The 26,687-nt window shown below is 46.2% G+C and overlaps 2 protein-coding genes across 5 annotated transcripts; one reads left to right on the top strand and one right to left on the bottom strand.

Moving 5' to 3' along the window:
• Window positions 1-3,334: 3,334 nt before the first annotated feature.
• LOC118287868 (neurotrypsin-like) lies at window positions 3,335-26,672 on the bottom strand. Its single transcript, XM_035613459.2, has 14 exons — window positions 26,395-26,672; window positions 23,132-23,174; window positions 16,802-17,044; window positions 15,808-15,946; window positions 15,328-15,506; window positions 14,953-15,100; window positions 12,600-12,778; window positions 11,997-12,138; window positions 9,900-10,120; window positions 8,786-8,927; window positions 8,407-8,697; window positions 7,678-7,800; window positions 7,307-7,575; window positions 3,335-7,150 (listed from the first exon to the last, which is right to left on the bottom strand). The coding sequence occupies exons 1-14, from the start codon at window positions 26,488-26,490 to the stop codon at window positions 6,561-6,563; spliced, it is 2,805 nt and encodes a 934-aa protein (XP_035469352.1). The 5' UTR covers window positions 26,491-26,672; the 3' UTR covers window positions 3,335-6,560.
• On the top strand, window positions 18,776-22,112 carry LOC118287873 (E3 ubiquitin-protein ligase TRIM69-like). Of its 4 annotated transcripts, none has more exons than XM_047327739.1 (2): window positions 18,776-18,903; window positions 19,898-22,112. In XM_047327739.1, the coding sequence occupies exon 2, from the start codon at window positions 19,900-19,902 to the stop codon at window positions 21,592-21,594; it is 1,695 nt and encodes a 564-aa protein (XP_047183695.1). In that variant the 5' UTR covers window positions 18,776-18,903; window positions 19,898-19,899; the 3' UTR covers window positions 21,595-22,112. The 4 variants fall into 4 exon arrangements, with proteins under 4 accessions (XP_047183695.1, XP_047183694.1, XP_047183693.1 ...); XM_047327738.1 differs by having other exon boundaries at window positions 18,821-18,907; XM_047327737.1 differs by having other exon boundaries at window positions 18,894-18,968.
• Window positions 26,673-26,687: the final 15 nt, after the last annotated feature.

A 26,687-nucleotide genomic window follows, 5' to 3' on the forward strand; every position in this document is an offset into this window, starting at 1 on the left:
AACAAGAATCAATAAATATATATATATATAAAAAAAGAGGTCTTCAGTAACTAGACTTTATTGTAGGTGCAGCAAAGGAAGTATCTTATTAACGATAGAACACAGACCCGTCCAGGATACCCTGTGAGACTGATGATTTATAGACGTGTCCATGTAGGTTATAACATGACATAATTTAATCTGCTAATTTTGAAAAAAAAACAAACATGATCATGCAACATTTTCAAATAGCAATTGAATGCGAACAATACAAGATCACATTAAAAACAAGAGCTCTCAGAGAACACAGAGTAATCCCCAACCTACATGCTGTTTCACCAGAAACATGCATTCCCAGCTCCCTCTGACCTACATAATATTATTATTTATTTATTTTTGAATGTTTTGAGATATGACTCAAAATGTCAAGTTTTGCTCCGTCACGCGATGGCGAAGAATCCTCCCGGGAAAAAAGGCTTGGATCTAGAATCAGCTCTTACCTTGGCCATGAGTCCTATCTTGCATATAATGTTCATGCAAACGCATGAAAACCTTTTGAATGAAATCCTGCTGACAAACAAGCAAACAAGCAAACAAACCGACACATAACCTCCTTGGCAGAGGTCAAAAAGATGAAGAAGAAAATGAAATGGTCACCTAATGATACATTTTAAGGTTGCCCATCTGGTAATCCGTCATTACTTGGAGTTAATGACAATAATGGGGTGTTGTTGTTGTTGTTGTTGTTGTTGTTTTCTTACCTCTCCCAAGGGGGCTATGTGATTGGTTCGGTTTACATCCACAGCATTTCCCAGAATCCACTTCACCCTCTTCTCTGGGAACTTGCGTACACCGGCCACTGTGGAGGTTGAACTCTTTCTCTTTGTTTCTTATGGCGTTGTGCAAGTCGGGAGAGAGGTGTCGATCTCAGGAGGACATGGGAATGCTAGTGCCCTCTTTTTTTTTTATTCCTTTTATCTCAAGTGCAGTAATGAGTCATCCGGCTCTCCTCTCGATTGCCCTCTGCTTCTTCTCTAATCACCCAAATGAGCTCTGATTGGCTCCTCTCTCAGTCGAGGCCACGAGGGCGGCGAACACCTGCACGAACGCCCGGAGACGTCTGACGTCCTGGATCTTCTGCAGCTCCTCCAGGATCATCGTCATCATCATCTGTCTGAGGCGAGTCGCTGATGTTGTGAGTCGTATTTATCTCAATCAATACAGTTATCTTTCATTCATTGTCCTGTTTATTATTGTCTGTCTGACTGCTGACTGTACAACAAATGACCCCACAGGGGAAGATAAAGAAATCCTGCATCATTGATCGAACTGGCAAACACACAACATCATTTATTAAAATATCTTATATTGCCTGTTATAAATAACATAAATTCAGATGGTCGTCCCTTTTTCTTTCTTTATTTAGATTTCCTTTCTTTTCTCAAATCCGAAAACAAATCAATCAGACTCTTTGTGCGTCCTGCAGACAATATTTTGCTTCTTGCACATTGCATTCAGTTGCGTGCGTGCGTCTTCAGGCCTGCAGCTTTGTGGTGAGGCTCCACGTAAACTTTGCAGAAAGTCGTCAAACGTTTCGAGGTGGAATAAGAGTTTCACAGGTTTCATCTCTGTGGTCTGCAGCGGACTCATCATCGATGCTTCTTCCTCGCAAAAGACCTTCGACATGATCAGAGACATTTAATAAAAAAATCTGGTCTCCTGGTGAATAATCTCCTTGCAGAGTGGCCACTCGTCCTGGTATCAGGTGATACAGAACCCTGCAGAAGCTGTGGACACTGAAGGATTCAAGATAGAGCACGGAAAGTGTTCTTCATACACACACACACACGCACACACACACACACACACACACACACACACTGCTGCAGGAAGCCATGCCTGCAACATTACATAAACCACAACCTTACTTCCCCTTTTGTTTTTCATCTCTCAGTATGTGAGCTTGTGTTTTCATCCCCCTAATACTGAAGCACAGAGGGTTGAAAGTGTCCAGGCCAACTTATTATCTCCCCGTCGTCATCATCATCGTACTGAGGCACCACGTACAGTATTAACCACACAGATACAGATACATCTTACATCCTCCGGGTGTGAATTCTGCAATCTGAAACTGAATGAATGACACAACCTTTTATTCCTCCACGTTCAAATGATGTAGTCGTGTTTATTTTTAGTTCCACCATCTTACCTCTGAAGATCTCGCTCTTGCTTCTGTGACAAGTCTGCACAGCCCTCATGTTGCTATGCTGCGCAACCAGTTTGAGACAGATGTGATTTAACCCTTCGCATGAGTGACTCTTTTGAAAACTGCTTTGTTTTATCCATTTTCCATTTTTGATTGTTGTCCACACGTTTCTTATATCCAGACCTTCACATTTATCATATCATATATATATATATATATATATATATATATATGAAATTGGCTATGATATGTCGAGGATCTTTTTAATTTTTTGTAACGTATTTTTTTACTTTACTTGAGTATTTCCATTTCAATGCCTGAGAGAAATATTGCACTTTTTACTACAATTATCTGTCACAATTGTTGTTTTGTTACTTTGCTGGTTATTTTTCAGAAAATATTTAAAAATAATAATAACAATGTAGGGATTAATTTAATCTCAATCCACCTTGACCAGCCTTGACTCTGATAAGAAGAAGAATTATAAATAATACTTTTTCTTTATGTACTTTGAGTATACATTTAGAGTATTTCTCCACTGTAGCGTAAGGAACATAGTGCTTCTTCCTGCTGTTTCACTACGAAATATGCAACTAAAGATATTATTTGTCCAGAGGTTTATGCCCCCAACATAAATACTTTTTTTTATTCCAATAAATGAAGCCCAACGTACAAAGACTTCAACATATTTTCAATAACTTTCAGCCGTGTCCCAGAGCTGACGCTCATTATACAACACTTTTATCTACAGTTCTGAATAAATATTTGAATGAGAGACACAAGGGGGGAATCCTCTGATCCCAAAACCAAAAGGAAAAAAACATTCAAACACAAGGAAAGATTAACGGGGATCACGAGTGACTGGGGGCAGCGGCTGAGCAGATTAACTAATCAATTATGGTGAAGCAATAAATGTTTTGTGAGGAACGTTTTCCTTTTTTTGTACCCTAGCTTGTAAAATCCATGTTTTGGGGGGTTTGGTAAATGTCTTATTATCCCTGTAGAGAATATTTTTATTTTATCAAATACATACCAGAGAACTTTACCCTTTGCATATTACATAATAACTATTATTTGGCTACTTCAGCATGAAAAGAAAACTGGGAGGAACAGAGAAGAGAAGAGAAGAGAGACCACACCACCAACGACAACCTTTTCTCACCAGGTATATGTTTTTAATACTCAACCATGATTCAGCACGTTACACTGAGGGACAGCTGATGGGTGGAGTAGCACAGTTGAAGTATAGGCCTCCGTCTTTAACACTCCCCCTCTGCTCCCCTCACCATCCAGCTGTATAGACATAACAGTATTTACATGAACCCACGGTTTCTGCATGGTTGAAACATCCAAAGTCTCGGGAACGGGGGGGGGGGGGGGGGGGGGGGGGGGGGGTTTGTATGTACAGGATCATAACAACGGGCATCGGGACGGGGAGCCGTGTTGGAGGGAACAGCAGCAGTTCGCGGGTCACACGATGCTTCACGACACAGCGGTTCACAGCACATCGAAGCACAAGTCAAGTCCGTACACTTACAGCAAGAGTATAAAAAAGAGAAAAGAAAAAAGAACCATCATCGTCATCAACATCATCATCAGGGCCCAACATCATCCAGGGAGAGGTGGCCCCTGTGAAAATAGAGCAATGTCGCCATCTTCTGGACTGATCACACATCTGCTCAGCCAACAACAGAACAGACAACATTTAACTTCCACAGTAGTTCAGCTATCTAAAAATGCAGCACACGTACTATCTAAACTCTGGAGCATGTAGCTATCTACCCGTCTATCTGCCTACCCGTTCATCTATCTCCCTACCCGTTCATCTATCTCCCTACCCGTTCATCTATCTAACTACCCGTTCATCTATCTGCCTACCCGTTCATCTATCTGCCTACCCGTTCATCTATCTCCCTACCCGTTCATCTATCTAACTACCCGTTCATCTATCTGCCTACCCGTTCATCTATCTCCCTACCCGTTCATCTATCTGCCTACCCGTTCATCTCTCTGCCTACCCGTTCATCTATCTGCCTACCCGTTCATCTATCTGCCTACCCGTTCATCTCTCTGCCTACCCATTCATCTATCTGCCTACCCGTTCATCTATCTGCCTACCCGTTCATCTCTCTGCCTACCCGTTCATCTATCTGCCTACACGTTCATCTATCTGCCTACACGTTCATCTATCTAGAGCCATAAGCGGGAATCAGTAGAAAAAAGATATTTCACAACGCAACAGTCGGCCTCCGATGGCTTTTTAAAAGGAGAGAATTGTCCTGTACAATTAAAGGGGACCATACCAGTGTTCCACAAACGCGCAACAACAGATTGTGTACACTTGATGAATCTGCTGACAAAACCATATAACCATATTTGAAGTGTTCCAGTTTGTGTATTTTTCCTGTTTTCCAGGCAGCCGCTGTTTCCTCCTTTTTCCCTTTGGAATAGAAAATTGATCAGCGGAATCTTAAAACCTGCAAGATAATGTTTTAAAAGGTTGTTTTTCGCGGGGTAATGCAGTTTAATTGACCTGCTCGGGAATTACCTCACAGCAACAATGACAACTCTGGCAAAAAAATGTTTTTACTCTCATGTTTCCAGATTGTGTTCATTGATTTTTTTTCTTCTTTTTTTTTCATATTGCATAAAAATCAATGGAAACAAACAGCTGCCTGGAAAGTGGTGAATGGTTTTTGGGAAGATTGTTGCATTTGCAACACAACGGAGACAAAAAGCTTCATACTTCATACGCTGATGGTTCAACAGCAGACTTTGATTTGAGCATTGTGCATCTTTTAAAAGAAAAAATGCAAGTATTTACTTTTTAATGGTTAATAAATGATGTATTAATGCTTTGTTAGCAATTTTGGGGTCGCAAGGATCTGAGAGCTTTCCAATATCAAGTCTTTAACCTATTATTATGAACACTTATAAACATAAGTGTTCATGTCATTAACGTTCACAAAGTTAAAGTGAGTAAGTCACCTGTGATTTTAACGACAAGGCAAAAGTTGTGGATTAACAAAATATAAGCTGGGTTCATAAATTACTAGTAAAAAAATTTAACTCACCACAAATAAAGCCATTAAAAACAATTGATAAACCCTTTGCAAAAAGAGTTTCCTCTGTGTTTGACAGTGGAAGGTACTGCTACTAATATTACTACCACTAATCACTGCTACTACTACTACTACTACAGTAATATTAATTATAATAAAATATGATAATGGGAGAGCGCTTTTTAAGACACCCAAAGACAGTTTACACAGGAAATGATAACCAAGAACCAGTCGTACCAAGGTGAACACGGCCGGTGTCGTCACGGACGCACTTTAAGACGGATTTCCTGATGTTTGTACAACATTCCTCCTTTTATTACTGTTGATGTGTGTTTCCATTTTGATTTCCCAGTTCATTTCTGTGTCGCTTCACTGTCAGGTTTTTGAGATACGTAATTGGATGACAATGGGAATGAAAATTGCGAATTCAATTCCCTCTGGTCGCTCTTTCAGACTCGTCAGCAGCAGAGTTAAATCCACATTATTCCCAATAAAAACACAAAAAACATGCTAAATCACTGGCATGGTCCCGGGTTAAACACAGCAGCTTAGTCGTGGGTCTAAATGAGCAACAGCACTTGCACCAGTAAAGGTACGAGGCAACAGCCTGAAGAGAGGAGCCCTGTTTGCAAAAAGCAAAAAATCACCCACTTCTGAATTTGTATCCAAATGTACAGTAACTCGTTTGGAGTTTAGAGGAACAGTGATGAAATGCATTCAGCCTTTATACTAGATGCTCTTATGGTTGGTTGGTTGGCGTTTTGTTACCTAACAGAGATCTTCTAACAGCTCACACAGAAGACACACAATAATAGGTTAAATTTTGTTTTAGCGCAGATTCTCGTGTGACCATCTCTGACATGTCCGCCGAAATGCTCTTATGCTAACACTATTGTCCTTAAAATTACATGCCATGCCGAGTTTTTTTTTGATTTTCAGTGTCCGAGACGGGCCCCCTCGCGTCCGCACGCCGGATGGATCTGAACATTTGCCGACGCATCAGTCATCGCTCTGGCTCGCGACGGGCTGTAACACACATGGAAAAGCGCCACAAATCGCCGCCCACGCGCGCCGTCGTCCGTCCTGGAAACGTCTGCCCACATCACTGTGCCCCCGGCCGACGACGAGCAACCGCAAACACTTGGGGATTCACAACACTGAGTTCAGATCTGAAACGAGCACAGCGACGGTCATTTTTACTGACTTTAAGTTAAGAGCATCTTCCTTTAACCCTCCTCCTCCTCCTCCTCCTCCTCCTCCTCCTCCTCAGGCGGTCACATGGCACAGATGGTAAGCCTATGGCACAGCCTCGATCAGACCAGGATCTGTGTGTTTGTGTCTGATTCCCCTACGTGGTGGGCGTGTGTGCTCTTAGTGTGCACGTCGACATGCTGATCAGTGTGTGGATGATGAGCGTGCGCGTGTTTCTGTTTAATCTCGCCGATTTCGTTGGTCTGCTGCTGATCGTGTGCGGGTTTGACCTTGCCGTGCGTGTGGAAGTATTCGTCTTTGCCCTCGCCGTGCGCGCGTTCCTCGCGTGCGTGCGTCAGATCGTTGTGTGTCAGATCTCCTCGTGTCTGCGTGTGCGCCTGCGGCTCCTCTCGCACGCCGACGACCTCGTCGATCCAGCTCCTGAAGCGGCTGACGCGGGTGTAGAGCGCAGGGGAGGAAGGGTCAGCGCAGCTGTAACCCCCGGCGACGAGCCCGGTGAGGACCCATCGACCCGTCTCGCCCTGACACAGCAGCCCGCCTCCGGAGTTGCCCTGGCAACTGTTGCCATGGAGGAGGCTGGTGTCTGGAGGACTGCCAGCGCACAGTGTGCCGTGGCTGGAGAAGCTGTCGCCATAGCGCTTCTTACACTGCCAGGACGACATCAGAGGGACCCAGGACGCAAGAACGGAGTCTGGAGGAGAAGACGGAGAAAGATTAAAGAGAAACAATTAGTTCATTGATGATGCTACCATGCTTACGTTTAGCAGGTCGCCATTTTGACCATCTTCTCTAAAACCAATCTTCAGATACATTCTGATCTTGGAGAGGAAGAAAAAAACATACATACCTGGTCCTGTCCACGCAGCGGTAACCATGACAACACAAGAGGACGGAGCGTTGCCCCCCGATTCGGTGTCTGCGGCCGAGAGGCACGCTGCGTTCGTGTTGGGGTCAAAGGTCAGACAGTGGCCCTTGGCGCTGGGCAGCTTCATCAGGGCCAGATCGTGACCTCCGCTCTGACCCTTGTACTTCCTGTGAACCACCACCCGCTCCGGAGTGAGCGTCCGCTCCGACGCCCCGACGCGCACCACGTACCTGGACGGATCGCTGCCGAACCTGGAGGAGAGCGAGAGAGAGATGAAGCTCCAGGAGGATTTATACCTGTCAGTGTGAGCTGGTGCCGCTGAAGTGATTTAGAGCTCAGGGGTCAGGGTTTACCTGCTGACGCAGTGCGCAGAGGTCAGGGCCCAGCAGGGGCTGATCAGGGTGCCGCTGCAGAGAGGACCGCCATCTTTCTCTTGGGATTGAAGCCACACTGACACCTGCCACGGCCACGTGGTCCTGAGAGAGACACGGGAGAAAAAGATCGCGGACAAAATTAGCTCTCCTTCCTCAATGTTTGAGCGTCGGATGTTTGTTCACAAAGTATGTGTTGTATAGAACTGAGGCATCTCACCCACAGGGAGGGAAAAAAAACAACCCAGATTTATTTAATGTCATTTTTAATTAAAAGTACTATGCAGAGTATTTGTTCTCACTGGTCGACGGTGGCAGAAGTCGATGGAAGCAAAGCTAGTTTTTAAAATCTAATGTTAAAAAAACATAAATTTCATCTTTGACTGTCGGCAGCCCCCCGATCTTTGAAAGAAATTCATCAAAAAAGAAGTTCATGTGTGTTGCTTTAAAAACATAAATATGGATCCTGGAGAAATTCTAAAGAATTCTAAATCACAATATATCCCGTTGAAATTTCCCAGACAGGAACTCGGTCACCTTCTTGTTCTTTGAACTGAAAGCAACACGCCCATAAAATGTAGCAATGCACCAAAAAAATTGGATGTAAGTCTCGTTGCATTTTGTATTGTGTGTTCCGTATTCACACACACGTCAAAGCGGTCAGAGGAAAACGGGAGAGGTCACGCGACCAAACGCAGTCCTAAATCTTACCTGAGCGTGTTTTCCTCTCCCTGGCTCCTCCCCTTGCTCCCCTCCCCCTCCCCCACCACCAGCTTCCGCAGCCCGCAGCTCCGCTCCTCGGGTTTGGCCTGCGCCGCCGACTCCTGCGTCGGCGCGGCGTCACACCGCGCCCCTGCGTCCTCCCGCCGCCGGCAGCTCTGGAAGCTCTGACCCAGAGAGGGGCACTCTCCCAGGAACTCCTCCTTCCCCGTGCACCGCACCTGGTCCAGGTGAATGGGCCCCTTGCCCTGACCGAACCCTCGGGCTGCTACCGCGCCGCCGCTGAGAGGAATGAGATGTGTGGGAGAGAATGAACGTGTGAACAATGAACAATGAGAATGTTCTTCTTTCGTGAACTTTTCCCATTCACCTGTGGCCAAGCTGTCTGCACACCACGGCGGCGTTCAGGTCGTTCCAACCTGAGTCGCAAATGCTCCCCCAGTCGCCATGGAGATACACCTCGACTCGACCCTCCTTTCTGCTGCCGCCACCCACCAGACGCACCAGGGGACCTGACAGAAAGAAGACGAGACCAAACTCTCGTTGACATTCATGTGCGTGGGCATCTCTACACACTCGAGTTACATGTTCGCTGACAGCCTCAAATGTCACCTGGCCCCCTGGCGTGTTTTTCACCCAGCAGCCTCCACTCTCATTCTAATGGCCCGCCTGCGCGTCGACAGGAGGGGGCCTCCGGAGACGGTGGACGCCGCTTTATTCCCTCCGCTGTCAACATGTGGCATTTAAACTCAAACAGCAGCGTTTTTCACAACGAGGGAACGATGCAGCGGCCACAAAAGGAGACGAGAGCGGCGACTTTCAGTCGTTCGCGGGTGGGCCGATTTTTCTTTGCATCCTGTGCTTTATCGTCGATGCGATCGAGAAGCGGATTCCGGTGCCAAAACTGCATCTGAGTTTGCTTAGGTGAAGTAAATAGCTCCGGGCCTGGCAGGAGCCCAGCGCTCTGCAGGGACCTGCTTGTCCTTTTCAGGCACAAAATTAATTGCAGTTGCACAGTCATCAAACTTCTGCATTGCAGTGCGATGAGAGCCCCTTTGTTTTTCCCCGCCCTCGTTTCTTTCCTCCTCCCTTCTTTTGCTCTCGTTACAATGGCTTTAAATGTGGAGCTCATAGTCCTGATTGCTGCAGAACCGTCTGAAAGGCCCATCTTTGGATTAAAGGTCGATCCAACAGATGGAGAATCTGTTTGTTTTTTTTCAGCCGTTAAATGAATAAAAGGTTTAATTCTAAATAATCTGATTCAAAATCTGAGACAGGAGCTCAGGCACCTCGCTGCCTTTTGAAGCTTTCATTCACGTGATCAATTTTGGGCCTGATGATTTTTTTTGATCCATACAAACTGGGGGCTGACGGTTGGGGAGGGGGGGGGATTGAAAACATATCATTGTGTGAATGTGCTGACTGACTCTCATCGGTATCAGAGGTTTAATAGACTTTGTCCGTCCTCATCTCTCATCGCTCACCCGTGGAAGGCGCGATGACCGGCACCTCGTTGGTCTCCAGGCCGGATCGGGCCCTGCAGCGAACCCCGACGTCCTCGCCGTGAGAGCAGTCGGTCCGGCCCCAGATCCCGTGCGGACAGTCCAGCAGCGAGGTCTCGGAGCCCGCGCAGTGCACGTCGTCCAGGAGGATCAGGCCGACGCCCTCCCCGAAAGTGCCGTCCGACACGACCTCGGCGTGACCCCTGCAGGCGGAGCAGACGTTAGAGTCTTGTGAAGTGTCCGAATACTTTAAAAAGTACAAGTGAAACATTTTAGAAAACTCCAGCAGTTTCACAGTGAGTTTGATGTTATTAATGTCTCCTTTTTTTCTCTTTAACTTTGTATTCTTCATGTCCAATTTGACGCAGACACTCCGGGGAAATAAGCAGACTACAGCGCTGAATTTGACCAATGTCAGCACAGCGAGACAAACAGCCGCACAGCTTCCTGACCCAACTGCCCCAACCATACATTACAGCAGGTACAGTATAGAAAACAAAATATCCCAGCATGCCTGGGCAGCGACAATGTTATATATCTACAGTAATATTACTGTTATGATAAGAAAACAACGTCCCTGTGGTGATAATGAAATCAAATCCGCTGGAACAATAATAAAACTTACATAATATAATGATGTGAATGTGCCACAGAGTATAATACATGAGTACAGTGAAAAGAAAAGTAGTAGAATAACGATAGTGATCATGATATTGTATGTTATATTACATTCATTGTATATTTTTAATATGATAATAAACCCATATAAAAAGATAGCTAGACAATATGATTGAGATATATGAAATTGGTAATGAATTTATTTTTTGTGATAAAAAAAGTATATTTTTGATAAGCATAACTATATTAGTAATACATTTAGAAATAAAGATAAAAGTAATATTAACTATTAAGTATAAATTTCAATCAATAAAGCAGCGGATTAATGTGAAGCGAACATGTAAAGCAAGTGTTGGACAGTTTCTTTTGCTCTATGCTTTCATTGTTGGTGAATATTACTTTTCTACGTCTGTCCACTTGTTTCTTTTGTTGTTTTTTCCTTGTTAGTTTTTTTCTTTATCCTGTTTCAGAGTCTCCACTTGGGTCCTTGCCGGAGTTATATTGTTGCTGTTGTTTTGATCAGAGTGAAAGGTTTTTGTGATTTATCTAAGCAACTGTCATCTTCCACTGTGCACCAGAAATACACTGCACTTTAAATCCCCCTAAAAGTTGTATTATTTTTTAGCTGCTATGTTAACGTCTGTCCCCACAGCCGGCGGTGAGTTACCTGTAGAGGTCAGTGAAGACGAGACGCTCTAACTCTCAAGTTCAGCTCATCTGCCTCAGGACAGTGCGGCTGTGGTTTAATAAAAATTGATTACAGGTAGAAACGGGCCTAAAATTCTAATTTCCCCTGTTCCACACTCACAACCTCCTCCACATTTACCTTCTCCTGAATGAATTCACTAATTCCATCAGTGCGGCAAGAGCCAGATGTTCCACTTTGCATCCTGCGACCCCCCGTCCCCCCGTCCCCGTCCCCCGAGCAAGGTTAATGTACCGTGAATGAAACTCAACACATCCTCAAGCATCTTCACATTAAATGACTTGCAGTCTACCATTTTTAAAAGGGAGGGTTTCAATGTGAAGGCGGAAAAAAAGAAAGAAGAAACAAGAACCAAAACATGGTTTCTGTTAAACAACAGAAAAGCAGCGTGGTGAGTGTAACACGACTTTGCTGCGTTAATGATGGAACTGGCTCGGTGGAAATGTATATTATAATTCATCAATCATCTGAGCTGCTGCGCTGGTCGTGGGGCCACAAGTGATTCCACTCTCCTGTGCTTCCTTTTCTTTCCTCAGCCTTTATTAGCAGCCGGCGATGAACAAACAAACCTGTCCTCGGATCTTGGTTGAAATATTGGCAAGGCCTGATTGCGGCACGGTGACATTCAAACCAGTGAGAGGAGCACAAAACTAAAGAAGTTCTCTCGTTGCATAGAACCATAACTGTTGACCGTGATAATTACATTGGGTGTGTTTGAAGCTGTTGGAGAAGGAAGGTGTACACAGTGTCCATACCTGTAGCCCAGCTGTCTGCAGACCACCTCCGCATGCTGCTGGGTCCAGTGGTCGTCACACACCGTGCCCCAGTCGCCGTTGTGGAGAACTTCCACTCGACCCTCCCAGGGACTGTCGCCTCCCACCAGACGCACCACGCCATCTGAAACCGTTTCACGCCGCCGTGATTATCGAGTCACTTAACGGCCGTCAATGCGATTAAACGGCGGATACACTCTCGACTTGACACTGCATTACATTTTACACATGCTGCATTTGCCCCTTTAATGAATCGTGCTCAGATTAATTAATATATCTTTCGATTGGTTGGATGAATGACAGCCGCTGTTTGGTGCCAGTCGATGCTTGTGCTGTTGTGTTACTTCTTCGTTTCCCATTAATCCTGTTTCTGTCTGTCACACTGAGGATGCTGCCGCTTCACGGGGTAATGATTTATTGATGCTCAGGGTCTATGAATAGCAAGCTTTATATGCCCATCAGTGTGCGTGTGTGCGTGTGTGTGTGCGTGCGTGCGTGCGCGTGCGTGCGTGCGTGCGTGCGTGCGTGTGTGTGTGTGCGTGTGTGTGTGCGCGTGTGTGCGTGTGTGCGTGTGTGTGTGTGTACCTGTGTAAGGGCTGCAGGAGACCCCAGCATCCTCCATGTGGTCGCAGTTGTGTTGCTCCCAGTCGCCGTGGGGACACTGATCCAGGAAGAGCTCGTTTCCTGTGCACCTCACGGCGTCCAGCAGGATCGGGCCTGAACCCTGACCGAAGTGAGCCCACGACCAGGCCTTCGCCACGCCCCTGTAACACACACACACACACACACACACAGGAGGTAAATGTGTTTATTTCTACTGCCAGGTGCATATGAATTCCATACCTGCCGACCTCCTGGATGTAAAAAAAAAAAAAGTCAAGTCATCAGAATAAATAATGAATAGGATGTTGTTGCATTCATGCGGTGATCATTTATTGATAACAAAATGCTGTGTCCATGTTGAGGCTGAAAATAACATGCAGAGAATATATAGAATGGATTCGGACGACAGGATGCTGAACTCCTTCCTCCTTCATCTTTTTTATAAGCATTATTATTTTGAACGTTCCATTACGAAAGTAGAAAATTGCCTTATAAATCAAGTAGACGAGGGACGTCTGTGTTCAGGACAAATAAACCCGAAAAGAAAAACAAGGGAAAGAGTATAAATGTTGTCTTTCACAGGGAGAGAGAGGAAAGAAAAAAACTATCCAGGTGGGAAACAAGCAAATCATTCACCACGCCTCGGCGCCTGCGTGCTGCCATGTGGGAACCTGGTCATCTATATCCAGACATGCATTATGTAGAAGCGCGCACACACACACGCACACACACACACACACACACACACACAGATGGCGACGTGTCCCTCTGTGTTTGAGGAGATGAAATGGAACTTAATGCCCAACATGGATGAATTTGTCTCTCCCCCCCTCTCTCTCTCTCTCTCTCTCTCTCTCTCCCCCTCCCTCCCTCCCTCTCCCCCTTCCTCCACAGACACAGCTTCGTCGCTGTTCGACTCTTCCAAGTTGTCCACGGACGTTTAAACCTTCTCCGCAGCGTACAGCCGCACACCCGCACAAACTCAGGTGTCATCTGCCTAAAAGGCAGAGTCGTTTCCTCCGGATTAAGTGAGGAAAAACCTTGATCCAAACGACACCGATATCTTCTGCCCCAAAGTGTTGACGAAGATTTAATCCACCGCAAACACGTCAGCAAATATAACTCCGCTGTATTGCATTTGCTGGTAAAGGGAGTGGTCGCTAAATCTAGTTTATAGTGAAAATACCCAAACTGCAAAGACATGTCCCATGTCTATGATTCAAAGTAGCTTCCTACTCATTTCCTCTCTTTGGTTTACAGGTTGTCTATAATTCCGATTCCTTTATCTCCACACACACTTGCCCTTCTCACTCCGACTGTGTTAACAAGGAGGTTTCTCCCCCTCCTCACCGCGGCTCACCCCCGAAACAGAAAGTGGGCAATTAAACCTTCTTTCAGCACCAGCGGACTTGTTAAACTTCACTACCACCAAACAGGAGCAGGGAAGAGGGAGACATCCTGTAAATTTAACTTCCTCCTGGTCACTCCGTAGAATATATATATATATATATATATATACAGTATATAAAGGTAGATTTAGATCAAAAGTGCTGTAGAGGGATGAATTACACGTGCCTTCATTTGAGGATATTTTACGTTCAATGTAATACAATAGTACATTACATAACACAGCAGGTGAGCATCCGTCGTGCCCATGTCTGTTTCCAGTAGTTTGTTGCGTGTCTATTTATACTCCAGTATAAGCTGCTCATATTCTGCATGATCGCCAACATATCCCATGGAAAAGACCGACACCAACGATGAGCCGATCCCATTATCAAGTACTATCTGTATCCTGGCGGAGCTCCATCGTTGTCCAGAAACCATTTATGACACACCAGTGAATCACAACGTCGAAGTGGACGACTGTAGTTTTATTTTGAGTCGATCCCACACAATTCCTGCATAATTTTCAAAAAAATTAAAAATGCAGTTCCCAATCGTTTTCAAACATCGACGTCTTAGGGATGAATGGAGGTGAGGTCACAGACAGGTAAGAGAAGTCACAAAGTACTGAGAGATGTATTGTCGGTGTCAGACATAGTAGTAAATTGAATATTTGGGGTTTTTGAATTGTATTTTTTATTTTTTTTTATTTTTGAATAATTGAATCAGCAGATTCATTGATAATGAAGAGAAATAAGAAGTTAGTTGCAGCCCCAGTTGGTGTTTGTCTTTGTCTCTTTGAGACTTAGATACAACAACCACAGCTTTATGCCTTAAAGCGTGATTAAACACATTAACCCTGTAGTTAAGAGCCAGGACAGAGGAGAAAGGTCACCACATATACTGTGTGATAACCTGGTGAAGTGTGTAAAAAAACAAAACAACAAACCCAAAACCGAGCTGCCTGCAGACCACTTCGGCATCTCTGTCGTCCCATTGGTCATCGCAGACGGAGCCCCACCGTCCGGTGTGAAACACCTCCACTCGACCTTCAAAGTCTTCCTCGCCTCCGACCAAACGCAGCGGAGGTCCACTGCCTGCAAATCAGGAGAGTGCAGTCGTACCTGAAACCCTGCAGCGGCATCCTTTCTGCCTCAGATAGTCTCTGTCTCCCTCGAATTCATTCTCGTTTCAATTCTATGACTTCAATTGCCAAAGTAGGGATGCGTCAAATAAAATCACATTTATGTATTTTTATGAGAGGAAAATCAATCTGTGTCTCTCAGGTTTCTAGTTGCCATGACAGTGCAGAAGTCACACTGACCTTCTGGCGGCGCGCACAGCACTGCTGCCTCGTTGCCATGGCTACAGTCGCCGGTGACGAACGTCCGGCTCCGGCAGTTACTCAGGGCGTTCTCATCCCCGCGGCAACCCAGACGCTCGTAGTGGAAGAGGCCGGAGCCCGAGCCGAACTGCGAGTGCTGCAGCGCCGTGCCAATGTCACTGTTCAGAAACAAGGACGTCACCAACGAGGACAAATGTACTCGAGAACTACTTGATTATTCTCTTTTTTATAATATCTTATACTAGTACTTCATTTCATTTAAACGTAAGCTTAGAACATTCTTATTTTCCTGTTTATACTTTCTGATTCACAAATTTCCCCGTCGTAGGACGAATAAAGGAAACTTACTACTTTTACTTCAATAACATTTTCAATGCAGGGCTTTTACTTGTAATCGTGTACTTTCCCACTGTTGTATAAGTATTTATACAGGACTAACGGATCAGAGTTTTCGCCTACCTCAGGCCCAGCTGCCTGCAGACCACACTGGCGTCTCTGTCCGTCCAGTGCGAGTCGCACACCGCCCCCCACTGGCCGTTCAGGTAGACCTCCACCCGCCCGCTGCCGGAGAACGAGCTGCCGACCAGCCGAGCGGCGCCTAAAGAGCCGGAGAGAGAGATGAGGAGGTTCGATGCTCAGAAAAAAACACACACACACATATAGTTAGTCATAGTCAGATGTTTGTCCACCGTGGACACAACCGTTGCGTTAATATACAAATGTCAAATGCTATGCTGTGCTATATGGTGTTCTTTTAAATAGCAAATCCTGAATGAATTAATCCACAGAGGCAAGATCAACAAAAATGTTCATAATCAATTAATAGCCAAATTATTCTAGTACTCTTTTATCTCTGTTTTGTTCTCCACCAACTCCGAAAGGACTGCTAGTCGGTAGACGCCAGACGCTAACTGTGTCTGTTTGCTGTTTGGCGCCAAAAAAACAAAACAATGATCCAAAATAGGCCAAAAGAGCTCCCTGGATTACCTAGAGCGATTCAATCTATTGTTCATATTCTTTATTGGAGCAGCTTTAAGTCATTTTTTTCGAGTGCCAAACAATTTCTTGTGGTGTTTCGTTTGAATTCATGTTCATTCATGTTCAATAGAGGGTTTGATTTTCACTGCAGATTTTCTGTGCGTGATCAATCGATTGAAAAGAAATCAACAGATTACTTGATAGTGACAATAATCAATGGCTGCAGCCAGGTTTCTTCCTTTGTTACACTGTTTAAACTAATTGCCCCAATATTGGAAAATTAAATAGGTTCATAATAAGGAAGCATGACATTTTTTTTAAACCACAGATTTGACTGTTTAACTGAAGCCTTCTCTTTCTCGTTTGTGTGTTTTATTCAAAATTGTAAAGCACTTTTCTAACTCTGCTTTAAAGAAATCCTATAGAAATAACGCTTTTTAACAAAGGGTCAGACGCTGGTGATCGGCGGCCGCACCCTGGTGGCAGTCGCAGTACGCCCAGCCAATGGCCCCAGAGTTCTGTCTGAAGAAACACCAGGGGTTGGACTCCCGGTCCGGGTTCCGGCAGTAGCTGTGGTCGCCCAGCCCTCGGCCCGGGTACTGCATCACGTAGTCGGGGAACTCGGTCCACTTCAGACAGGGGGCGCCGGAGTCCGTCTGGGACACGGTGCCGTTGTAGTATCCCAGCTCTGTGAATCCCTCCGAGCAGGACAGAGGCACTGCACAGGGACACGCGGAGGCAAGGAGGGGAAGAGAGTGAGTACGTGTGAAGGAGGATGGGAAGAATGAGGTGTTTTGGGATGAAAGGAGGAGGAGGAGGATTTGGGTCAGAGAGGACAATGTGAACAAAGGGAAGTGAAATGGGGAAAGTTTGGAGGCGGATAGAGGAGAGGAATTGCTCTTATTGAAATAACATTATCCCCCATGACTGTATTCTATCTGAGCATAAAAGCTTACATGGATGATTCTCATACCACTGTCCGGTGCCACAGCTGGATCCCTCCTAATGCACTCCCCCTCCCTGATCCACGCTGGACTGGCGGAATTTCCATCACCTTAACCCACCACCCCCCTTATTTAACACGGCAGTGTCCAGATACTCAAGGTAATCTTCTGTGAGCGGGCGAGCAGGAGGAATGTGTGAGTGAAGCTCGGACAGACTGCCGACGTCACAGTGTGAGAAAATCAGGCCACAGAACAGAGGAGAACTTACATCACACGTGTACCGATGAACATGAATCACACTGCGGATCACAACATGCAGAGCGAGACGCATTAAAACAAAAGGCTTATTTATACAGTGCCAGGGGTCAAAGCGGTGTGACCTTTGATTGTTTTGATGATAATCAAAGAAGAACCTTGGCTAAGATAAAGATCAAGCACTTCTGAATTCTTGTTTATTGGACAATTCATGTAAATCTTTAATTTGTGGTAATGTACATCATCAAGTGTCGCGCGGCTCTCGGGATGGTCAATATGTCTGAGGCCGACGTCCCTTTGGTATCGTCACGTCGTTCCTCCTGGAAATCTAAAGGTGGCGGTCAATTGATGCAACGTTCCAGTCATTTTCTATGAGTTTATATTCATTTTAACGCTGCATTTATAACTTAAATCGGGGTCAAGCAACAGCTAAATCTTTATAACGTCAATGTAGGTGACTCTTCTTTGGCATCTCTGTCATATTTTAATATCTGCCACTGTCAGAGGAATAGGGAATACAAATGTACTTCTGATCTCCTGTCGACGTGTTGCGGCCCCTTTCAGCCGTAGCTCCTTTAACAACCCGACAAGGATCCGATGGATTTCCAACATTTTTGGGTTCCATAGCTCCACAGATTTGAAAAGAATGCAAAAAAAAGACAACAAACCAAATTTCCTCCTCGTTTGCTCTTGTTATTTGCTTCGCTTCTTCGTCTGTTCTAAAAGCATTGGAAATCCCCCAGAGCTCAAATAATTGCACAGTGAATTTTTTTCTCATGTAATGGAAAATGATTCCCTCGCTGTGTTTCTAATTTCTCTTCAGGATTTCAGTACTTTCCGCACTGAACCTTTGAGGGTTTTTGATGCCGAGCAGCTGCTAAGCTATGATTAATGGTGGAGGTGCTCCAGTAACCTGCAACCGCTCTTATCTCTTCAAAACACACACACACACACACACACACACACACACACACAGCTTGGCCGTCCTGCAACATCATCCACCCAGAGCAACCCTTATTTATGCCCGACACACACTGTGGCGCAGAGAGAAACACACACACGTTCTGAGTCCGGTTTTTGGAGGAAGATGAGAGAAAGAGCAGGACGGGGGAGTGGAGGCCTTGAACGCACCGGAGACTCTGAGGGACGAGAAATCAATCAGGCAGAGATGTACGGAAGTAGAACAGAAATCTATCCTGAAACAATAAATAATGCACAAAAAAGGCCCCTTCTGGAGTATGAAATAGAAACGCTTCCTGCAGGAGAGATTGAAACGTGCGTGTCCCTTTAAGAAACATGACACAAAAAGAAACCGAATGTTAAGCGACCAAAACAGTTTTTACTTCCTGTTTCCCAGATCTACACCAACTCACGTACAGTAAGTAAGTCACGCCTGAGCCAAACGTAAAGGATCGCAGACGAGAAGTGGAATCTATGTCATGTGTGGGTTGTAGTCTCAGCCCCCCTCTCTGCCGAATTGAAGCTCTTTGTTGAGAAATGCTGCTGCGCTCAAGTGCAAGTGTGTCTTGTCTCGTCCGACAAAATGAAAAGTTTATGTTTCAATATCGCATGATCCTCAGCAGCTGACAGGGTTTTCCCACTCTTTCTTCGGAAGAGTGGATTAAGGTTCTCTCTCGTTCATGTTGGCCAAGAGGTTGAGATTCAGAGTTGTCTGGAGCTTTCGCACATGTTAAACTGTCTTCGTGAGGATCATTCATGATACTGTGCTGGATTTTAGTTCAACTTAAAAACTTGACTAAGCTTTCTATGTGCCAAAGGTGCAGTGAAATGAAAGCTGCGTTTCCCCCGTCCTGATGTAACCTGTGTTTTTGTGTCAGCCGTCTCTTGGTTTGTGCCAAATGTTGGTCAATGGATACTTTTTTCTATATTTTCAAATCAAAACTTTTCTCTTCTTTTTGATGATTCGTCCTGAGTTCAGGGGCATATCCTCGAATTCAAACTTGACTTTAGCGGCACCCTGTGCGTGTCTTGACCACTAGTAGAGCTTCAGAGCAATTGAACCGATGCCCGTCTTGTTTGCATATCGCGCTCATCTGGATCCAACAAAGGATTACACCTTTGCAGCGCTAGAAAGTTGGACAGCAGATATTTTCGGACATTAGGACCAATTGCAGGAAGTTCAGACAGCTTCGTCCATGATCCATTTGCGGTGCATTCTTTCCAAGTTCAGACTCCGGTCGGTCCAGTGTCAAAGGAATTTTGACTTAGTGTGTCGAAGGCCTCGAACAGGAAGAAGATTACGGCTGTTTCCAAGGTTTAAATGTTGACCTCTGAGTCTCTGGGGTAGGTAGTAATATTGTAATTTTTTCCAGCTTAATTGAACTGTTTTTTTGTTTTTGGATTTTTTTCAGGAATGGCCTCCAACCTCAGCCTCTTCTCTGAGGATAACTTTCTTTGTCCAATCTGCCTGGACACGTTCACTCAACCAGTCTCCACACCGTGTGGACACAACTTCTGCAAATCCTGTCTCTCATCCTACTGGAACAACGAGCGCGTCTGTCGGTGCCCGGTCTGCAAGGAAACGTTTGAGAGGAGACCCAATCTCAAGGTCAACACTTTCATTGCGGCGCTCGCCTCGCAGTTCTCGTTGCTTCACGTGAGGGACGCCCACGCCTGGAGCGCGGGCCAACGGCCGGCTGACTCTGGCTGCGCAGTGCTGTGCGATGTTTGCACCGACACCCAGCAAGAGGCTGTCAAATCCTGCTTCGAGTGCCTGACCTCCTACTGCGGCGCTCATCTGGAGCCTCACCATCGGGCCGTCGGCCTGAGGGCACACACGCTGGTCGACCCTGTGGCGAGCCTGACGGACAGGATCTGCAAGGAGCACTTCCGCCTCCTCGCACTGTTTTGCATGACTGATAAAGGTTTGCTGTGTGACGCCTGCGCCGGGTCGCGGCACGGGAGCCACGATGTTGTTCCTGTGCAGGACGCGTACAGAGAGATGAGGGAGCTGCTGGACGCCACGGAGGCGCGAGTGCAGCAGATGATCCAGGAAAGGCAACAGAAGCTGCAGGTCATGGAGGAGTCGGTAAAACTAAGCAAGAGGGAAACCAAAGATGTGATAGCAAACTGCGCGCGGGAACTGACAGCACTGGTGTCTGAGGTTCAGAAGAGCCAGGCGGAGCTCGTGGAGGTGATCGAGGAGAAGCAAAGAGCAGCGGAAGAACAAGCGGAGGGTTTTAAAAGCACCATGGAGCGGGAGCTCGCCGAGCTGCGGGGGACCGAGACGAGGCTGAAGGAGATGAAACAGACCGAAGACCAGCTCCGCTTCCTCCGGAGCTTCCCGGACGGATCCCTCCTGCCACGCGCCACCGACGTGTCCGCGTTCAGCTTCGACAGACGCCGGGAGATCCGCCACACGCAGAAATCTCTGAGCGGCGGCGCCTCTCAACTGCGAAAGCTGCTGGATAAAATGAGCACGGAGGTGGCCGCGTTCTCCGCGTCCGCCGCCGCCGCGCTGAGGTGCCTTCAGCAGTATGAGGTGAGCGTCTCGCTCGACCCTGACACGGCGCACCCCCGGCTAGTTTTGTCCGACGATGGGAGACAGGTGCGATACGGCCCGGGCTCGGGTCTGCGGGGGATCCAGAACCCGAGCCCAAGCATGTTCACGAAACATCTCGCGGTTCTGGGGCGAAGGGGCTTCTCGTCGGGCAAGTTTTACTTTGAGGTGTTCGCGGGCCAAAAGACCGAGTGGTGTCTGGGTGTGGCCGCGGCTTCGATCCAGAGGAGAGCGGTACTCGCCCGCGGGCCTCACTCTGGACTCTGGGCCGTCTGGTTCCTGGAGGACAAGTTTGAAACCTTCAGCTGTCCGGGCGTGGCGGTGCACTCGGGGAGAGTGGAGAGGGTCGGCGTGTTTGTGGATTACGACGAGGGCCAAGCGTCGTTCTATGACGTACAGAGCGCCGCGCTCATTCACTCGTTCACCGATTGTTTCTTCCGCGAGGAGCTTTATCCATATTTGAACCCCTGTGATAATGAATATGGCTCAAACTTGGATCCGATGGTCATCGTCCCTGTCAGTCGTACGGAGGCTCCTCAGACTCGGTGATTTGCGGGTCGGTTACTAAAATGCAACGGATGTGTTTGATTTCAAAGGTATACAAGGAGCATTAGAGCCGTTGTGGGCGCAGGTTTCGGCAATGAAGTTGCAATGTTGTAATATTGCAAGAAAAAAAGTTATTATGATATGACGTCATTTTAGGCCAAAAAAATGTCTATTAATTATAACCGACTAAATGATTAATCGATTAATCACACAGTGTTTATGTTTTCTTTTGAAAGTGATATTTAGCAATGAGGCATATATCTACCAGCCTCTTTGTTGTGTGATAGATTCTTAATTCATACACTACAATAACATATTTGTGTAATTTAAATCTCAGTTATTTTCTCTCATGTTCATTTTGTTTGTTTGTATGTAGTTGGTCTGTGTTGGTGTGTTTGGCCAAATTAATAAATAAACAATGTGTTTTAGGCTGTATATGCTGTGTAACGGTAATCAAACTTTTATGTCAGCTTGATGAAATTTTAATAAAGTAAAAAAAAAAAAGTCATTACGTAAGTAAACCAGGTTATGTTTTCTGTGTTTCCGTCTTAACTTTCATTTCACATCAACGCTGGAGCTCTAAGAAACAAGCTATTAAATGTTTTATTTTTTATTGTAATTTCAAATGAGCACGTTTGATTTTCAACATTAATTTTTACATTTACATTTCACTCCCTCATCCACGTCCTGTATCTCATCCAAGCTCTTTAATTCATCATAACACCCGCAGCAAACACACACACACACACGCACACAAAAACACACGCTGCCGCTAACACCCTCCTCATTGCCACGACAACGGTACTCTGCCCATCGCCATGGGAACACTCAGCCTCCCCGCTCCTTTAATCCATTTCCCAGCCACAATGAGTATTTGACACGGTTCGCACTCGGAGGCTCGCTGTATGGGGGGTGGGTGTGTGGCGGCGGCGTCTTCGCCACAAAACACACACATTAATATATAAATAAAAAATTCAGTTTTGTCAACATTTAACCTGATACTGACACCATTGTACGCAACAAAGGACAAAGCGAACATCTCGTGCAACGTTCGCTGAATCGTCATTATGAAAATGAACCTGTCATCCACGTGCCCGTTTTGTCCTGTGATAACAAAAGCACCTAATTTTCACAGATATTTCAGCACTGGAAATGAGCCTGAGAAGGAGGAGCTCCTCACCCCAACCCCCATCACCACCACCATCATCATCATCATCATCATCCTCATCATCATCATGGCCTCCACTCCTCTCAGGGATGTGCAGACAGGAAGAAAAGGAGCATGAAACACAGAGGAGGGAAGAGGAGGAGAGGTAAGGCGAGAGTGGGGGAGCAGGGCTGAGGCCAAAGGATGGAATGAAGAAGAGGAGGGGAGGCGACGGCGGGAGGAAGAGAGGGAGGGGGGGTTCATGGGTGTCTGAGTCAGAATGTGGGTTAAACTGAGAGGAAGGAAAACGAGAGGAGGGAAGAGAGGGGGCGTGGGAGGAGAGGACAGATGGAGGGAGAGAGTGTTGTGTTTGGAGTATCACCTCCCACCCACCTGAGTTCTGCACCTCGTTCAAGTAGCTGTCCTCAGCCACCACCTGCAGGCGGGGGGGGGGAAACGATGACACATCCAAGTTAGACGTGCGTGAAAATAACTATTGTTACTTTAAAGAGCAAACAAAATAAAAAGAAGCCTCGCAGCAGATTTCGTACAGTATACGAAGTATCTGTCGGGTAAACATAGATTCAGACGTTGTTATGAGGAATGACCACAGCTCAAGTTTTGCTCTGTGTAATTTCAAACTAATGCAGAATGACTCAAGCACAAACTAACTCAGAGCGATCCGAAGAAAAGAAAAAGTGAAGGCCCTCAGCAGAGAGGGGATTAATTATAATGGACAGGATGAATATGACTCATGGTTGCACACACATTAGGGGTTGTGCATGTGCACGTACAAGCCTGGTCTGTTACAGTATTCTTCCGGTTCGGTTGTGCAATCGCTAAGCGGTTCCTATCTATGTTTCTGACTATGAAATAAAGTCAAGTCAAAGTGAGCGAGCGAGGAAACGCCTGAGATGTGAAGAGGCACAATTTTTACATGGAGGAATGTTCTTCGCAAACTCCTCACATTTTGTGAATGAGAAAAGAACTAAATATGACAAGGCAGGTGAAAGCCACCAAGGTACGGAGTGTACAGTGTAAACACACACACACACACACACATACACACACACACACACACACACACACAAATAGTACTAGACAGCGTCAGATGATATCTGACAGAGGAGTGTTTGTTTCAATTTCAGAAATCAGGTCACACCTCTACTCAGCGGGGCACCTGACAGAGGAGGAGAGGACACACACACACACACACACACACACACACACACACTCTCTCTCACACACACACACACACACACTCTCTCTCTCACACTCTCTCTCACACAAACACACACTCTCTCTCTCTCTCTCACACACACACACACACACACACACACACGCACACACTCTCTCTCTCTCACACACTCTCTCTCTCACACACACACACACACTCAGCTGCCACTGTGGGATACTTGTAGCGAGGGACGAGGAAATACAACACATTTCACCTTGATACAAGTGAGTTCTGCTCTGTGGTTGTTTCTCTCCAACACACACACACACACACACACACACACACACACACACACACGCGCACACACACACACACACACACACACACACACACACTCAACCTAATGGTATTAGTGCAGGACCAGGTGACCTGTGGTAGTGAACATGAGTGCTGATATCAACATTCATATCAGTCACACGGCTCGATTATGGCGCTAATCGCTTATGATGATGTGACACCTGCCTCCACTGCATCGCCGTTCAAACACACACACACACACACACACACACACACACACACTACAGGGAAGGATGGGTACAGACACACAGGAAGAAATAAAACGAAAGAGTTGATTTATTCTTCTTTTTTGGGGGCAAGATATTTCCTTTCTCAGCAACAGCACACAGTTTGTGACAAGTGAAATGCCTTTAAGTTGACATTTCCCACCATCTATCGCCACTCGCAGGCGTCACGGCCAATGAAAGCGCTTCCTGCGTGAAGTACAATTGCAGAAAGTGGGACAGCGACATTTGTCCACGTGTCCTTGAGGAACGTGTGCCGGTGGAAGCTTGGCGACAGTGATGTGTGCACTTTCTGACAAATACAGCGTTGGTTACAGTGAACATATTGGTAGCATCTCACCTAATTTTTATGGATTTTTCTTTTTCATCACAGCTCGTATGATAGCAGGGCTGAAACCAGTGATTATTTATTTACACCATCAATTAATCTCACAGTTATATACACTAATTATTCTGTAAAATACTGTAAAAATAGATGAAAACTGCCCATGTTGTTAGTTTTGTCCAAATGATGCTACAAAATATTTCCTATTTCAAAATAATCTCATTTCAGAGGCTGGGTCTTTTTTGTTAGGAGAGAAAAAATTCTATCTATTGAATGAGCAAACTTTTGACAAGGAATGACAGAACATTGTGTCATTTATCTCAGAGGACTTGTGTGTTTATGCCTTACTTGTGCAACATCATTTAGACATTTCCTTGCACATGGCACAAGGCGGTGAGGCCCACGGTGAGCAGAGGACACCTGGGCCATGTTGTGGGAGATCAGAGTCTGAGAAAAACTACGTCATGTTGCACGTTATACAGTAAATAATAGTGTGCCGGTTATGGAGACATTTGCTGTTTTGAAAGATTCCGCCGTTTCGTTTCCTCGCTGTTCACCTGGTGTGTGTGTGTATACATGTTTGCTATCTTTGCTCTGACAAAAAGGAAAAAGTGCTGCTGATGCTGCTGCTGCTGCTGCTGGAGTCAGGATGCTCCCTCCCGATCAAACGATTTGTCTAATGAAGTTGAAATGGGGAAAAACAAAAAGCAAACTCATCAGCTCTATTTGTGCTTCACAGTGTCGGTGGGTCTGGTTAAATGCTGCACACTGCTCCTCCACGTGAACTCAACACACACACACACACACACACACTGTAGTGGAGTCTGACTGAGCCTAATGATTCTTTGATTCACTTCTCATCAATTGATTGCAGAGTGGAGCTGTAGGGTAAAAGAGGCTGAGCCATAAAGACAGTGTGTGTTGTCTGATGATTCGTCTCTGCATCGTGTCCGCGGGCTGCAGGTTCTGACACCGACCCCTGCGGGGGGCGGGGGGGTGATGGAGGTGGAGGTGGAGGTATAGGGATGTTGTGATTGAGACCGTGCGGGACTGTGCGTGAGAGAGACGCATCACCGATGGCTCCTAAAGTGGATCGTGCGCGGCGATTGGCGCGTGAGACCCATCGCACAGGTTCGATTCCCCCGTAGTCGCAGGTCGAGCGGCACCCGCTTTGTTGGGGGAACGCGTCCCGGATACAGGGATCATCAGGACCGAGAGCAGTTCACACACACACACACACACACACACACACACTAGGACATGACTTGACGTGATTTAACGTTAAGAAGCGTTAAAAAAACAAAACGCACAGTCCTCAAAGAGCTTGGCCGCGCTCCCCTTGAATCCTGGCAGCCTATTGGCTTATCAATCTAATCACCAGCTCCATTGTTATTAGCCCGAATTAAAAGGCGTTTTCTTATATTACAAAGAAAGAAATGCAGCACAAGTCACCAGTGCGTAACTGGTAACCGGTCAGAAAAAAAATAAAAGGAAAGCATGAAAACAATCAACAAGACCAAAAAAAAAAAAAAAAAAAATCAGGCCAAATTCAAAAAGCTCCGGGACCACGTACCTCCGCCAGGAGCGGCAGCCAGAGGCAGGTTCCGATCAAGCACAGCATCTCCCGGCCGCGCAGAGCCGTCGTCCCCGCCCGGTGCGTCCGTGTCATCGCTGCGCTCCCATCTCCGTCTCCACAACTGTCCGCTCCGCTGCGCCCCGTCCCGCTGCTGCCGCTGCAAGAAACGTGCTGTGTGACGAGATGGTGCACGCACAGGAGGCAGGGTGGGGCTCCGTGAACGCCTCAGAGGATGGAGAACACACACACACACACACACACACTCTCTCACACACACACACACACACACA

Source organism: Scophthalmus maximus, chromosome 16 (assembly GCF_022379125.1).
Source record: "Scophthalmus maximus strain ysfricsl-2021 chromosome 16, ASM2237912v1, whole genome shotgun sequence".
NCBI lineage: Eukaryota > Metazoa > Chordata > Actinopteri > Pleuronectiformes > Scophthalmidae > Scophthalmus > Scophthalmus maximus.

What these genes read in the sequence shown, in the direction of transcription:
- LOC118287873 (XM_035613490.2), top strand. Translation starts at nt 19,023, where the DNA reads ATGCTGCTGCGCTCAAGTGCAA. An exon ending in GCTGCTGCGCTCAAGTGCAA is followed by an intron (nt 19,045 to 19,897) that starts GTGTGTCTTGTC and finishes GATTTTTTTCAG; the next exon opens with GAATGGCCTCCAACCTCAGC.
- LOC118287868 (XM_035613459.2), bottom strand. Translation starts at nt 26,490, where the DNA reads ATGACACGGACGCACCGGGCGGGGACGACGGCTCTGCGCGGCCGGGAG. An exon ending in GGAGAGGAAAACACGCTCAG is followed by an intron (nt 7,801 to 8,406) that starts GTAAGATTTAGG and finishes TGTCTCTCTCAG; the next exon opens with GACCACGTGGCCGTGGCAGG. An exon ending in CGCTGCGTGGACAGGACCAG is followed by an intron (nt 7,151 to 7,306) that starts GTATGTATGTTT and finishes CTTCTCCTCCAG; the next exon opens with ACTCCGTTCTTGCGTCCTGG.